Here is a 15490-nt window from a genome sequence, read left to right as displayed (position 1 = left end):
ACTGTGCCAGGGGACCCGGGTTAACACTGCTGTCTCACAATGCCAGAGACCTGGGTTTACACTGCTGTCTCACAGTGCCAGGGACCCGGGTTAACACTGCTGTCTCACAGTGCCAGGGATCCGGGTTAACACTGCTGTCTCACAGTGCTAGGGACCCGGGTTAACACTGCTGTCTCACAGAGCCAGGGAACCGGGTTAACACTGCTGTCTCACAGTGCCAGGGACCCGGGTTAACACTGCTGTCTCACAGTGCCAGGGGACCCGGGTTAACACTGCTGCCTCACAGAGCCAGGGACCCGGGTTAACACTGCTGTCTCACAGAGCCAGGGACCCAGGTTAACACTGCTGTCTCACAGTGCCAGGGACCCGGGTTAACACTGCTGTCTCACAGTGCCAGGGGACCCGTGTTAACACTGCTGTCTCACAGTGCCAGGGACAGGGGTTAACACTGCTGTCTCACAGTGCCAGGGGACCCGTGTTAACACTGCTGTCTCACAGTGTCAGGGACCCGGGTTAACACTACTGTCTCACAGTGCCAGGGGACCCATGTTAACACTGCTGTCTCACAGTGCCAGGGACCCGGGATAACACTGCTGCCTCACAGTGCCAGGGAGCCGGGTTAACACTGCTGTCTCACAGTGCCAGGGACCCGGGTTAACACTGCTGCCTCACAGTGCCAGGGAGCCGGGTTAACACTGCTGCCTCACAGTGCCAGGGACCCGGGTTAACACTGCTGCCTCACAGTGCCATGGAGCCGGGTTAACACTGCTGCCTCACAGTGGCAGGGAGCCGGGTTAACACTGCTGTCTCACAGTGCGACGGAGCCGGGTTAACACTGCTGTTTCACAGAGCCAGGGACCCGGGTTAACACTGCTGTCTCACAGAGCCAGGAACCCGGGTTAACACTGCTGTCTCACAGTCCCAGAAACCCGGGTTAACACTGCTGCCTCACAGTGCCAGTGGACCGGGTTAACACTGCTGTCTCACAGAGCCAGGTACCCGGTTCATTTCCAGCCTCGGGTGACTGTGTGGAGTCTGCACCTTCTCCCCGTGTCTCCGTGGGTTTCCTCCGGGTGCTCCGGTTTCCTCCCACTGTCCAGATGTGCAGGCTTGGTGGATTGGTCATGTTAATTGCCCCTTAGTGTCCAAAGGTTAGCTGTGGTTATGGGGATATGGTGGGGAGTGGGCCTAGGTAGGGTCGGTGCAGATTCAATGGGCCGAATAGCCTCTTTCTGCACTATAGGGATTCTCTGTGTGGTCATTGCTCCGATTAAAGGCAGCCCATTGCCAGGTATTTCTTGTGGAGTAAATTAAACAATGTCTTCTCACCTTTATGTGTCTTGTTTTACAAAAGGCTGGGAACGGATTCTCTCGGCTAAATACAGAGGATGCTGCATCGCAACAGGTGCTGGCATCAAATCATTAGAGGAGGAGGGGGCGCAGTGGCCTTGTCGCTGGACAAGTAATCCAGGGGAATGCTCTGGGATCCCCGGATCGAATCCCACTCTGGCAGGTGGTGAAATTTTAATTCAATAAAGAAAATCTGGAATTTAAAGTCTATTGATTGATAAAATCCCCCCTGGTTCACTAATGTCCTTTCGGGAAGGAAATCTGCCGCCCTTACCCGGTCTGGCCTACACGTGACTCCAGACCCACAGCAATGCAGTTTCCTCTGAGAACATAGAACATTACAGCGCAGTACAGGCCCTTCGGCCCTCGATGTAGCACCGACCTGTGAAACCACTCTAAAGCCCATCTACACTATTGCATTATCGTCCATATTTTTATCCAATGACAATTTGAATGCCCTTAGTGTTGGCTAGTCCACTACACACCGGACGCCTTCTTAATAACCCTCTCAAACTGGGTGGCAACTTTCAGGGATCTATGTCCATGGACACCGAGATCTCTCTGCTCATCCACACTGCCAAGAATCTTACCATTAGCCCAGTACTCTGTCTTCCTGTTATTCCTCCCAAAATGAATCACCTCCCACTTTTCTGCATTAAACTCCATTTGCCACCTCTCAGCCCAGGGCTGCAGCTTATCTATGTCCCTCTGTAACTTGTAACATCCTTCCGCACTGTAGACTGGCTTGTCTTAGCAAACCACTCAGTTCCAGGGCAATTAGGGTCGGGCAACAAATGCCGGCCCCGCCCAGCAACACCCACATCCCAAGAATGAATAAAAAAAGATTGGAGCTGGAGTAGATCAATCAGCCCCTCCAACCTGCTCCATCGTTTCATTAGATCATGTCTGATCAAACTGTGGCCTTAACTCCACTTTGCTGCCTGTCCCCATAACCCTCGACTTCCTTTCCCACCAGAAACCTGTCTAACTCAGGCAGGGGGGTCAATGCTGAGTGTGTGAACTGGAATCAATAGTGAAATATCTGCCCCGTGCGGTTCACATTTCCTGTCTAACTCAGGCAGGGGGGTCAATGCTGAGTGTGTGAACTGGAATCAATAGTGAAATATCTGCCCCGGGCGGTTCACATTTCCTGTCTAACTCAGGCAGGGGGGTCAATGCTGAGTGTGTGAACTGGAATCAATAGTGAAATATCTGCCCCGGGCGGTTCACATTTCCTGTCTAACTCAGGCAGGGGGGTCAATGCTGAGTGTGTGAACTGGAATCAATAGTGAAATATCTGCCCCTGGCGGTTCACATTTCCTGTCTAACTCAGGCAGGGGGGTCAATGCTGAGTGTGTGAACTGGAATCAATAGTGAAATATCTGCCCCGGGCGGTTCACATTTCCTGTCTAACTCAGGCAGGGGGGTCAATGCTGAGTGTGTGAACTGGAATCAATAGTGAAATATCTGCCCCGGGAGGTTCACATTTCCTGTCTAACTCAGGCAGGGGGGTCAATGCTGAGTGTGTGAACTGGAATCAATAGTGAAATATCTGCCCCGGGCGGTTCACATTTCCTGTCTAACTCAGGCAGGGGGGTCAATGCTGAGTGTGTGAACTGGAATCAATAGTGAAATATCTGCCCCGGGCGGTTCACATTTCCTGTCTAACTCAGGCAGGGGGATCAGTGCTGAGTGTGTGAACTGGAATCAATAGTGAAATATCTGCCCCGGGCGGTTCACATTTCCTGTCTAACTCAGGCAGGGGGGTCAATGCTGAGTGTGTGAACTGGAATCAATAGTGAAATATCTGCCCCGGGCGGTTCACATTTCCTGTCTAACTCAGGCAGGGGGGTCAATGCTGAGTGTGTGAACTGGAATCACTAGTGAAATATCTGCCCCGGGCGGTTCACATTTCCTGTCTAACTCAGGCGGGGGGGTCAATGCTGAGTGTGTGAACTGGAATCGATAGTGAAATATCTGCCCCGGGCGGTTCACATTTCCTGTCTAACTCAGGCAGGGGGATCAATGCTGAGTGTGTGAACTGGAATCAATAGTGAAATATCTGCCCCGGGCGGTTCACATTTCCTGTCTAACTCAGGCAGGGGGATCAATGCTGAGTGTGTGAACTGGAATCAATAGTGAAATATCTGCCCCGGGCGGTTCACATTTCCTGTCTAACTCAGGCAGGGGGTCAATGCTGAGTGTGTGAACTGGAATCAATAGTGAAATATCTGCCCCGGGCGGTTCACATTTCCTGTCTAACTCAGGCAGGGGGATCAGTGCTGAGTGTGTGAACTGGAATCAATAGTGAAATATCTGCCCCGGGCGGTTCACATTTCCTGTCTAACTCAGGCAGGGGGGTCAATGCTGAGTGTGTGAACTGGAATCAATAGTGAAATATCTGCCCCGAGCGGTTCACATTTCCTGTCTAACTCAGGCAGGGGGGTCAATGCTGAGTGTGTGAACTGGAATCAATAGTGAAATATCTGCCCCACGCGGTTCACATTTCCTGTCTAACTCAGGCAGGGGAGTCAATGCTGAGTGTGTGAACTGGAATCAATAGTGAAATATCTGTCCCGGGCGGTTCACATTTCCTGTCTAACTCAGGCAGGGGGGGTCAATGCTGAGTGTGTGAATTGGAATCAATAGTGAAATATCTGCCCCGGGCGGTTCACATTTCCTGTCTAACTCAGGCAGGGGGGTCAATGCTGAGTGTGTGAACTGGAATCAATAGTGAAATATCTGCCCCGGGCGGTTCACATTTCCTGTCTAACTCAGGCAGGGGGATCGATGCTGAGGGTGTGAACTGGAATCAATAGTGAAATATCTACCCCGGGCGGTTCACATTTCCTGTCTAACTCAGGCAGGGGGGTCGATGCTGAGTGTGTGAACTGGAATCAATAGTGAAATATCTGCCCCGGGCGGTTCACATTTCCTGTCTAACTCAGGCAGGGGGATCAATGCTGAGTGTGTGAACTGGAATCAATAGTGAAATATCTGCCCCGGGCGGTTCACATTTCCTGTCTAACTCAGGCAGGGGGGTCAATGCTGAGTGTGTGAACTGGAATCAATAGTGAAATATCTGTCCCGGGCGGTTCACATTTCCTGTCTAACTCAGGCAGGGGGGTCAATGCTGAGTGTGTGAACTGGAATCAATAGTGAAATATCTGCCCCGGGCGGTTCACATTTCCTGTCTAACTCAGGCAGTGGGGTCAATGCTGAGTGTGTGAACTGGAATCAATAGTGAAATATCTGCCCCGGGCGGTTCACATTTCCTGTCTATCTCAGGCAGGGGGGATCAATGCTGAGTGTGTGAACTGGAATCAATAGTGAAATATCTGCCCCGGGCGGTTCACATTTCCTGTCTAACTCAGGCAGGGGGATCAATGCTGAGTGTGTGAACTGGAATCAATAGTGAAATATCTGCCCCGGGCGGTTCACATTTCCTGTCTAACTCAGGCAGGGGGGTCAATGCTGAGTGTGTGAACTGGAATCACTAGTGAAATATCTGTCCCGGGCGGTTCACATTTCCTGTCTAACTCAGGCAGGGGGATCAATGCTGAGTGTGTGAACTGGAATCAATAGTGAAATATCTGCCCCGGGCGGTTCACATTTCCTGTCTAACTCAGGCAGGGGGGTCAATGCTGAGTGTGTGAACTGGAATCAATAGTGAAATATCTGCCCCGGGCAGTTCACATTTCCTGTCTAACTCAGGCAGGGGGGTCAATGCTGAGTGTGTGAACTGGAATCAATAGTGAAATATCTGCCCCGGGCGCTTCACATTTCCTGTCTAACTCAGGCAGGGGGATCAATGCTGAGTGTGTGAACTGGAATCAATAGTGAAATATCTGCCCCGGGCGGTTCACATTTCCTGTCTAACTCAGGCAGGGGGGTCAATGCTGAGTGTGTGAACTGGAATCAATAGTGAAATATCTGTCCCGGGCGGTTCACATTTCCTGTCTAACTCAGGCAGGGGGGTCAATGCTGAGTGTGTGAACTGGAATCAATAGTGAAATATCTGCCCCGGGCGGTTCACATTTCCTGTCTAACTCAGGCAGTGGGGTCAATGCTGAGTGTGTGAACTGGAATCAATAGTGAAATATCTGCCCCGGGCGGTTCACATTTCCTGTCTATCTCAGGCAGGGGGGATCAATGCTGAGTGTGTGAACTGGAATCAATAGTGAAATATCTGCCCCGGGCGGTTCACATTTCCTGTCTAACTCAGGCAGGGGGATCAATGCTGAGTGTGTGAACTGGAATCAATAGTGAAATATCTGCCCCGGGCGGTTCACATTTCCTGTCTAACTCAGGCAGGTGGGTCAATGCTGAATGTGTGAACTGGAATCAATAGTGAAATATCTGCCCCGGGCGGTTCACATTTCCTGTCTAACTCAGGCAGGGGGGTCAATGCTGAGTGTGTGAACTGGAATCACTAGTGAAATATCTGCCCCGGGCGGTTCACATTTCCTGTCTAACTCAGGCAGGGGGGTCAACGCTGAGTGTGTGAACTGGAATCAATAGTGAAATATCTGTCCCGGGCGGTTCACATTTCCTGTCTAACTCAGGCAGGGGGATCAATGCTGAGTGTGTGAACTGGAATCAATAGTGAAATATCTGCCCCGGGCGGTTCACATTTCCTGTCTATCTCAGGCAGGGGGGATCAATGCTGAGTGTGTGAACTGGAATCAATAGTGAAATATCTGCCCCGGGCGGTTCACATTTCCTGTCTATCTCAGGCAGGGGGGATCAATGCTGAGTGTGTGAACTGGAATCAATCGTGAAATATCTGCCCCGGGCGGTTCACATTTCCTGTCTAACTCAGGCAGCGGGGTCGATGCTGAGTGTGTGAACTGGAATCAATAGTGAAATATCTGCCCCGGGCGGTTCACATTTCCTGTCTAACTCAGGCAAGGGGGTCAATGCTGAGTGTGTGAACTGGAATCACTAGTGAAATATCTGTCCCGGGCGGTTCACATTTCCTGTCTAACTCAGGCAGGGGGATCAATGCTGAGTGTGTGAACTGGAATCAATAGTGAAATATCTGCCCCGGGCGGTTCACATTTCCTGTCTAACTCAGGCAGGGGGGTCAATGCTGAGTGTGTGAACTGGAATCAATAGTGAAATATCTGCCCCGGGCAGTTCACATTTCCTGTCTAACTCAGGCAGGGGGGTCAATGCTGAGTGTGTGAACTGGAATCAATAGTGAAATATCTGCCCCGGGCGGTTCACATTTCCTGTCTAACTCAGGCAGGGGGATGAATGCTGAGTGTGTGAACTGGAATCACTAGTGAAATATCTGCCCCGGGCGGTTCACATTTCCAGTCTAACTCAGGCAGGGGGGTCAATGCTGAGTGTGTGAACTGGAATCAATAGTGAAATATCTGCCCCGGGCGGTTCACATTTCCTGTCTAACTCAGGCAGGGGGGTCAATGCTGAGTGTGTGAACTGGAATCAATAGTGAAATATCTGCCCCGGGCGGTTCACATTTCCTGTCTAACTCAGGCAGGGGGGTCAATGCTGAGTGTGTGAACTGGAATCAATAGTGAAATATCTGTCCCGGGCGGTTCACATTTCCTGTCTAACTCAGGCAGGGGGGTCAATGCTGAGTGTGTGAACTGGAATCAATAGTGAAATATCTGCCCCGGGCGGTTCCCATTTCCTGTCTAACTCAGGCAGTGGGGTCAATGCTGAGTGTGTGAACTGGAATCAATAGTGAAATATCTGCCCCGGGCGGTTCACATTTCCTGTCTATCTCAGGCAGGGGGGATCAATGCTGAGTGTGTGAACTGGAATCAATAGTGAAATATCTGCCCCGGGCGGTTCACATTTCCTGTCTAACTCAGGCAGGGGGATCAATGCTGAGTGTGTGAACTGGAATCAATAGTGAAATATCTGCCCCGGGCGGTTCACATTTCCTGTCTAACTCAGGCAGGTGGGTCAATGCTGAATGTGTGAACTGGAATCAATAGTGAAATATCTGCCCCGGGCGGTTCACATTTCCTGTCTAACTCAGGCAGGGGGGTCAATGCTGAGTGTGTGAACTGGAATCACTAGTGAAATATCTGCCCCGGGCGGTTCACATTTCCTGTCTAACTCAGGCAGGGGGGTCAATGCTGAGTGTGTGAACTGGAATCAATAGTGAAATATCTGTCCCGGGCGGTTCACATTTCCTGTCTAACTCAGGCAGGGGGATCAATGCTGAGTGTGTGAACTGGAATCAATAGTGAAATATCTGCCCCGGGCGGTTCACATTTCCTGTCTAACTCAGGCAGGGGGGTCAATGCTGAGTGTGTGAACTGGAATCAATAGTGAAATATCTGCCCCGGGCGGTTCACATTTCCCAGCAACCGGCATCACAGAGATAATAATATTAATCTATATTATTGTCACGAGTAGGCTTACATTAACACTGCAATGAGGTTACTGTGTAAATCCCCTAGTCACCACATTCCGGCGCCTGTTCGGGTACACAGAGGGAGAATTCAGAATGTCCAATTCACCAACAGCACGTCTTTCGGGACTTGTGGGAGGAAACCGGAGCACCCGGAGGAAACCCACGCAGACACGGGGAGAACGTGCAGACTCCACACAGACAGTGACCCAAGCCGGGAATCGAACCATGGACACTGGAGCACTGAAGCAACAGTGCTAACCACTGTGATACCGTGCCGCAAGTAATTTCTAAATGGTTTCTAAATTCCAGGCTGTGGTCAAAACACCAAAAAATATTTCCATAGTTAATCAGCTGGGGCGTTTCTTCAACGTCTGATGTTCCCGTAGCTAAACTTTATTCAAAATCATCCACTAAAAACTGTATAAAAATCCCTGAGCTCTCTGCTCAAACTGCAGATCGAGCTGAAGGTGCTGAGGGGCATTCAGTGAATTCACCAGTGACCTGTACCGACACCAAGATGCTGAGAATCGTCTTAACCGTGTGTGTCCTCTTCTGGAACCAACTCGCTGCACAGGATGCGGTAGACGAGATGATCGAACTCTGTGAACAAGAGGAATGCCTTAAACCCGAAGTCATCATTAAGGACAAGGTGAGTATAGTTCAGAGTTTACTGCATTCTGTAATATTTGTACAAGTGGAATTTATTTAATGCCTGTGTTTTTGGCTCGAGTCCCCTTTATTCTCTTTACTGTCAAACATCTGTCTGACTCAGGCAGGGAGGGTTGTCAATGCTGAGTGTGTGAACTGGAATAAACAGTGAAATATCTGCCCCGGGCGGTTCACATTTCCTGTCTAACTCAGGCAGGGGGGCCAATGCTGAGTGTGTGAACTGGAATCAATAGTGAAATATCTGCCCCGGGCGGTTCACATTTCCTGTCTAACTCAGGCAGGGGGGTCAATGCTGAGTGTGTGAACTGGAATCAATAGTGAAATATCTGCCCCGGGCGGTTCACACATCCCGGGACCCGGCACTCACACAGTTAATGGTTTCTAAATTAAAGGCTGGGATCAGGAAAGTATTCTGAGGAGCAGAATCTATCTGTACTTTAGACACGGATTAATCAGGGATAGTCAGCGTGGAAGGTCTTTCTTGACAAATACAGTTGAATTATTTGAGGCGGTGAGCAGGAGTGTTGATGAGGGGAATGCATTTGGAGTGGTCGATATGGGCTTTAGCCAGGCTTTTGATAGGGTCCCTCGTGGCAGACTGATCCAGTCAGGGCCCATGGCACCCAAGGCAAAGAGACACATTGGACCCACAATTGGCTGAGAGGCAGGAAGCTGAGGGTGGTCTCTGAAGGCAGAGGGCAGGTTAATATTTTCGCTGGAGCAGAGAAGACTGAGGGGCGATCTGATCGAGGTGGACAAGATTATGAGGGGCATGGACAGGATAATAATAATAATCATTATTAGTGTCACAAGTAGGTTTTTACATTAACACTGCAATGAGGTTACTGTGTAAATCCCCTCGTCGCCACATTCCGGCGCCTGTTCTGGTCACAGAGGGAGAATTCAGAATGTCCAATTCACCAACAGCACGTCTTTCGGGACTTGTGGGAGGAAACCGGAGCACCCGGAGGAAACCCACGCAGACACGGGGAGAACGTGCAGACTCCGCACAGACAGTGATCCAAGCCGGGAATCGAACCTGGGACCCTGGCGCGGTGTAGCAACAGTGCTAACCACTGTGCTACCGTGACGCCCCACGCTCGACCCCTCCCCAACACTCCCCGCACCCCCCCACCCCCGTCCCCTCCCCGACACCCTCCCAACCCCGAACCCGAAACTCTCCCCAACACTCCCCCCACACCCCCTACCCCTCCCTGACACTCCCCACCCCCCACCTCCGACCCCTCCCCGGCACTCACCACCCCCACCTCCGACCCCTCCCCGACACTCCACTCCCCCACCCCGACCCCTCCCCGACACTCCACCCCCACCCCGACCACTCCCCAACACTCCCCACACCCCCTACCCCTCACCCCCGACCCCTCAACAACGCCCCCCCCAACCCCCCACCCCCCCACCCAACCCCTTCCCGACACTCCACCCCAGACCCGACCCCTCCCCAACACTCCCCACTCCCCCCACCCCGACCCCTCCCCGACACTCCCCACTCCCCCCACCCCAACCCCTCCCCGACACTCTCCCCACCTCCGACCCCTCCCCAACACTCCCCACTCCCCCCACCCCGACCCCTCCCCGACACTCTCCCGAACTCCGACCCCTCCCCGACACTCCCCACTCCCACCACCCCGACCCCTCCCTGACACTCCCCCCACCCGACCCCTTCCCGACACTCCACCCCAGACCCGACCCCTCCACAACACTCCCCCCACACCCCCTACCCCTCCCTGACACTCCCCACCCCCCACCCCGACCCCTCCCTGACACTCCCCCACAACCCCCACCCCGACTCCTCCCTGACACTCCGCACCCCGACCCCTCTCAGACGTTCCCCACCCCGATCCATCCCCGACACTCCCCACCCCCACCCCGAACCCTCCCCGACACTCCCCCCTCCCCCGACCCCTCCCCGACACACCCCATCCCCGACCCCTCCCCGACACTCCCCACCTCGACCCCACCCCGAAACTCCCCACCCCCTCCCCGTCCCCGACACTCTCCACCCCGACCCCTCCCCGACACTCCCCACCCCCGACCCCTCCCCGACACTCCCCACCCCCACCCCGAACCCTCCCCGACACTCCCCCCTCCCCCGACCCCTCCCCGACATACCCCACCCCCGACCCCTCCCCGACACTCCCCACCTCGACCCCACCCCGAAACTCCCCACCCCCTCCCCGTCCCCGACACTCCCCACCCCGACCCCTCCCCGACACTCCCCACCCCCGACCCCTCCCCGACACTCCCCCCTCCCGACCCCTCCCCGACACTCCCCCCACCCCGACCCCTCCCCGACACTCCCCACCCCCGACCCCTCCCCAACACTCCCCACTCCCACCACCCCGACCCCTCCCCGACACTCCACCCCAGACCCGGCCCCTCCACAACACTCCCCCCACACCCCCTACCCCTCCCTGACACTCCCCACCCCCCACCCCGACCCCTCCCTGACACTCCCCCACAACCCCCACCCCGACTCCTCCCTGACACTCCCCACCCCGACCCCTCCCCGACACTCCCCACCCCGACCCCTCCCTGACACTCCCCCCTCCCGACCCCTCCCCGACACTCCCCACCCGCCTACCCTCGACCCCTCCCCGACACTCCCCACCCCGACCCCTCCCCGACACTCCCCACCCGCCTACCCTCGACCCCTCCCCGACACTCCCCACCCCCGATCCCCCCCCCGACACTCCCCATGCCCCCACCCCCGACCCCTCCCCGACACTCACCACCCCCGACCCCTCCCCGACACTCCCCACCCGCCTACCCTCGACCCCTCCACAACGCTCCCCACCCCCCATCCCCGACACTCCCCACTCCGCCCCACCCCAACCACTGACCCCCCCGACACCATATCCGACCCCACCCTCCCTACCCTGGGGGGCCTCCTCCCCGGCAAAGGCCCCTCCCACAGCCGCGGCAGTGCCGTCGCGACATCTCTGACGTCCCCCCCACGCCGACCCCTACCTCCTCCTTGGAATCCCGGCCGTGGTCTCCACCATCGTGGCCCTCCCGTGACGTTGCCCCCTTGGCCCCTGGAGCACCCGGAGGAATCCCACACAGACACGGGGAGAAGGTGCAGACTCCACACAGACAGTGACCCAGCGGGGAATCGAACCTGGGACCCTGGAGCTGTGAAGCCATCTGAGCCCATCCGAAGCTCAAACCCACTCCCCTCACACCAGACCCCCACCCTACACCCCAGAAAGCAGCCCCCACACACCGGATTGTGTGTGTGCCCCCCCCCCAACCCACAACAACAGGGGTGGTACAACTGCCCAGGGACCCCTGTGATAGGGAGACCCCACAGAGACCCTGTGATAGGGAGACCCCCCCACAGAGACCCCTGTGATAAGGAGACCCACCCCACAGAGACCCCTGTGATAGGGAGACCCACCCCACAGAGACCCCTGTGATAGGGAGACCCCCCCTCCCCACAGAGACCCCAGTGATAGGGAGACCCCCCACTGAGACCCCTGCGATAGGGAGACCCCCCCATAGAGACCCCAGTGATAGGGAGACCCCCCACTGAGACCCCGTGATAGGGAGAACCCCCCACAGAGACCCCTGTGATAGGGAGACCCCCCCCCACAGAGACCCCGTGATAGGGAGACCCCCACAGAGACCCCTGTGATAGGGAGACTCCCCCCACAGAGACCCCGTGATAGGGAGACCCCCCCACAGAGATCCCTGTGATAGGGAGACCCCCACAGAGACCCCTGTGATAGGGAGACCCCCCCCCCACAGAGACCCCTGTGATAGGGAGACCCCCTCCCCACAGAGACGTCTGTGATAGTGAGACCCCCACAGAGACCCCGTGATAGGGAGACCCCCGAACAGAGACCCCTGTGATAGGGAGAACCGCACAAAGACCCCCATGATAGGGAGACTTCCCCACAGAGACCCCTGTGATAGGGAGACCCCCCCACTGAGACCCCTGTGATAGTGAGACCCCCACAGAGACCCCGTGATAGGGAGACCCCCGAACAGAGACCCCTGTGATAGGGAGAACCGCACAGAGACCCCCATGATAGGGAGACTTCCCCACAGAGACCCCTGTGATAGGGAGACCCCCCCACTGAGACCCCTGTGATAGGGAGACCCGCACAAAGACCCCTGTGATAGGGAGACCCCCCCCACAGAGACGCCCGTGATAGGGAGACCCCCCACAGAGACCCCTGTGATAAGGAGACCCCCCCCACTGAGACACCTGTGATAGGGAGACCCCCCCCACAGAGACCCCCGTGATAGGGAGGCCCCCCCACAGAGACCCCTGTGATAGGGAGACCCCCCCACAGAGACCCCATGATAAGGAGACCCCCACAGAGACCCCTGTGATAGGAAGACCCCCCCCACAGAGACCCCCGTGATAGGGAGAACCCCCCACAGAGACCCCTGTGATAGGGAGACCCCCCCCCACAGAGACCCCGTGATAGGGAGACCCCCACAGAGACCCCTGTGATAGGGAGACTCCCCCCACAGAGACCCCGTGATAGGGAGATCCCCACAGAGACCCCTGTGATAGGGAGACCCCCCCCCACAGAGACCCCGTGATAGGGAGACCCCCACAGAGACCCCTGTGATAGGGAGACACACCCCCCACAGAGACCCCGAGATAGGGAGACCCCCACAGAGACCCCTGTGATAGGGAGACCCCCCACAGAGACCCCTGTGATAGGGAGACCCCCCCCCCCACAGAGACCTCTGTGATAGTGAGACCCCCACAGAGACCCCGTGATAGGGAGACTCCCCCACAGAGACCCCTGTGATAGGGAGACCCCCCCCCCACAGAGACCTCTGTGATAGTGAGACCCCCACAGAGACCCCTGTGATAGGGAGACTCCCCCACAGAGACCCCTGTGATAGGGAGACTCCCCACACAGAGACCCCTGTGATAGGGAGACCCACCCCACAGAGACCCCTGTGATAGGGAGACCCCCCTCTCCCCACAGAGACCTCAGTGATAGGGAGACCCCCACTGAGACCCCTGCGATAGGGAGACACCCCCATAGAGACCCCAGTGATAGGGAGACCCCCCACTGAGACCCCGTGACAGGGAGACCCCCCCACAGAGATCCCTGTGATAGGGAGACCCCCCCCCCACAGAGACCCCTGTGATAGGGAGACCCCCCCCCGAACAGAGACCCCTGTGATAGGGAGAACCGCACAAAGACCCCCATGATAGGGAGACTTCCCCACAGAGACCCCTGTGATAAGGAGACCCCCCCCCACAGAGACCCTGTGATACGGAGACCCCCCCACACAGAGACCCCTGTGATAGGGAGACCCCCCCACTGAGACCCCTGTAATAGGGAGACCCCCCCCCCCCCCACAGAGGCCCCTGTGATCGGGAGATCCCCCCACAGAGACCCCTGTGATAGGGTGACCGCCCCCCCCCCAGAGACCCCTGTGATATGGAGACCCCCCCACAGTGACCCCTGTAATAGGGAGACCCCCCCCCCACAGAGGCCCCTGTGATAGGGAGATCCCCCCACTGAGACCCCTGTAATAGGGAGACCCCCCCCCCACAGAGGCCCCTGTGATAGGGAGATCCCCCCACTGAGACCCCTGTAATAGGGAGACCCCCACACAGAGACCCCTGTGATAGGGGGACCCCCCCCCCCCCCCACAGAGATCCCTGTGATACAGAGACCCCCTCCCCCACAGAGACCCCTATGATAGGGAGACCCCCCTCCCACAGTGTCCCCTGTGATAGGGAGACTTCCCCCCACCCACAGAGACCCCTGTGATAGGGAGCCACTTCCCCCCCAAAGAGACCCCTGTGATAGGGAGACCCCTCCACAGAGACCCCTGCGATAGGGAGACCCCCACAGAGACCCCTGTGATAGGGAGATCCCCCCTCACAGAGACCCCTGTGATAGGGAGACCACCCCCACAGAGACCCCTGTGATATGGAGACCCCCACAGAGACCCCTGTGATAGGGAGATCCCCCCCCCCCACAGAGACCCCTGTGATAGGGAGACCGCCCCCACAGAGACCCCTGTGATAGGGAGACCCCCCCACAGAGACCCCTGTGATATGGAGACCCCCCCACAGAGACCCCTGTGATAGGGAGACCTCCACACAGAGACCCCTGTGAAAGGGAGACCCCCCCACAGAGACCCCTGTGATAGGGAGACCCCCCCACAGAGACCCCTGTGATAGGGAGACCCCCCCACAGAGAACCCTCTGATACAGAGACCCCCCCACACAGAGGCTCCTGTGATAGGGAGACTTCCCCCCGCCCACAGAGACCCCTGTGATAGGGAGACCCCTCCACAGAGACCCCTGTGATATGGAGACCCCCACAGAGACCCCTGTGATAAGGGGACCCCCCCCCCCACAGAGACCCCTGTGATAGGGAGACCCCTCCACAGAGACCCCTGTGATATGGAGACCCCCACAGAGACCCCTGTGATAAGGGGACCCCCCCCCCACAGAGACCCCTGTGATAGGGAGACCCCTCCACAGAGACCCCTGTGATAGTGAGACCCCCACAGAGACCCCTGTGATAGGGAGATCCCCCCCACAGAGACCCCTGTGATAGGGAAAGCCCCCCCCACAGAGACCCCTGTGATAGGGAGACCCCCCCACAGAGACCCCTGTGATAGGGAGACCCACCCCACAGAGACCCCTGTGATAGGGAGACCCCCCCACAGAGACCCCTGTGATAGATAGAACCCCCCACAGAGACCCCTGTGATAGGGAGACCCCCACAGAGACCCCTGTGATAGGGAGACCCCCCTCCCACAGTGTCCCCTGTGATAGGGAGACCCCCCTCCCACAGTGTCCCCTGTGATAGAGAGACCGCCCACAGAGACCCCTGTGATAGGGAGCCCCCCCCCCCACAGAGACCCGTGTGATAGGAAGACCCCCCCATAGCGACCCCTGTGATAGAGAGACCCTCACAGAGACCCCTGTGACATGGAGACCCCCCCACAGAGACCCCTGTGATAGATAGAACCCCCCACAGAGACCCCTGTGATAGGGAGACCCCCACAGAGACCCCTGTGATAGGGAGATCCCCCCCCCCACAGAGACCCCTGTGATAGGGA

General features: G+C 56.7%; 1 protein-coding gene across 1 annotated transcript in view; it reads left to right on the top strand.

The window, feature by feature from the left end:
- Positions 1-15490, top strand: part of LOC140411761 (heme-binding protein 2-like) — a 41285-nt gene that overhangs the window by 13107 nt on the left and 12688 nt on the right. Inside the window, exon 2 of the mRNA XM_072500743.1 lies at positions 8200-8393. Coding sequence (XP_072356844.1) covers positions 8262-8393 — 132 coding nt within the window. The 5' untranslated portion in view covers positions 8200-8261. The remainder of the gene's footprint in view (positions 1-8199; positions 8394-15490) is intronic.

The sequence above is a fragment of the Scyliorhinus torazame genome, chromosome 4, assembly GCF_047496885.1.
Source record: "Scyliorhinus torazame isolate Kashiwa2021f chromosome 4, sScyTor2.1, whole genome shotgun sequence".
Taxonomy (NCBI): domain Eukaryota; kingdom Metazoa; phylum Chordata; class Chondrichthyes; order Carcharhiniformes; family Scyliorhinidae; genus Scyliorhinus; species Scyliorhinus torazame.
This window is presented reverse-complemented; position numbering and strand designations above follow the sequence as displayed.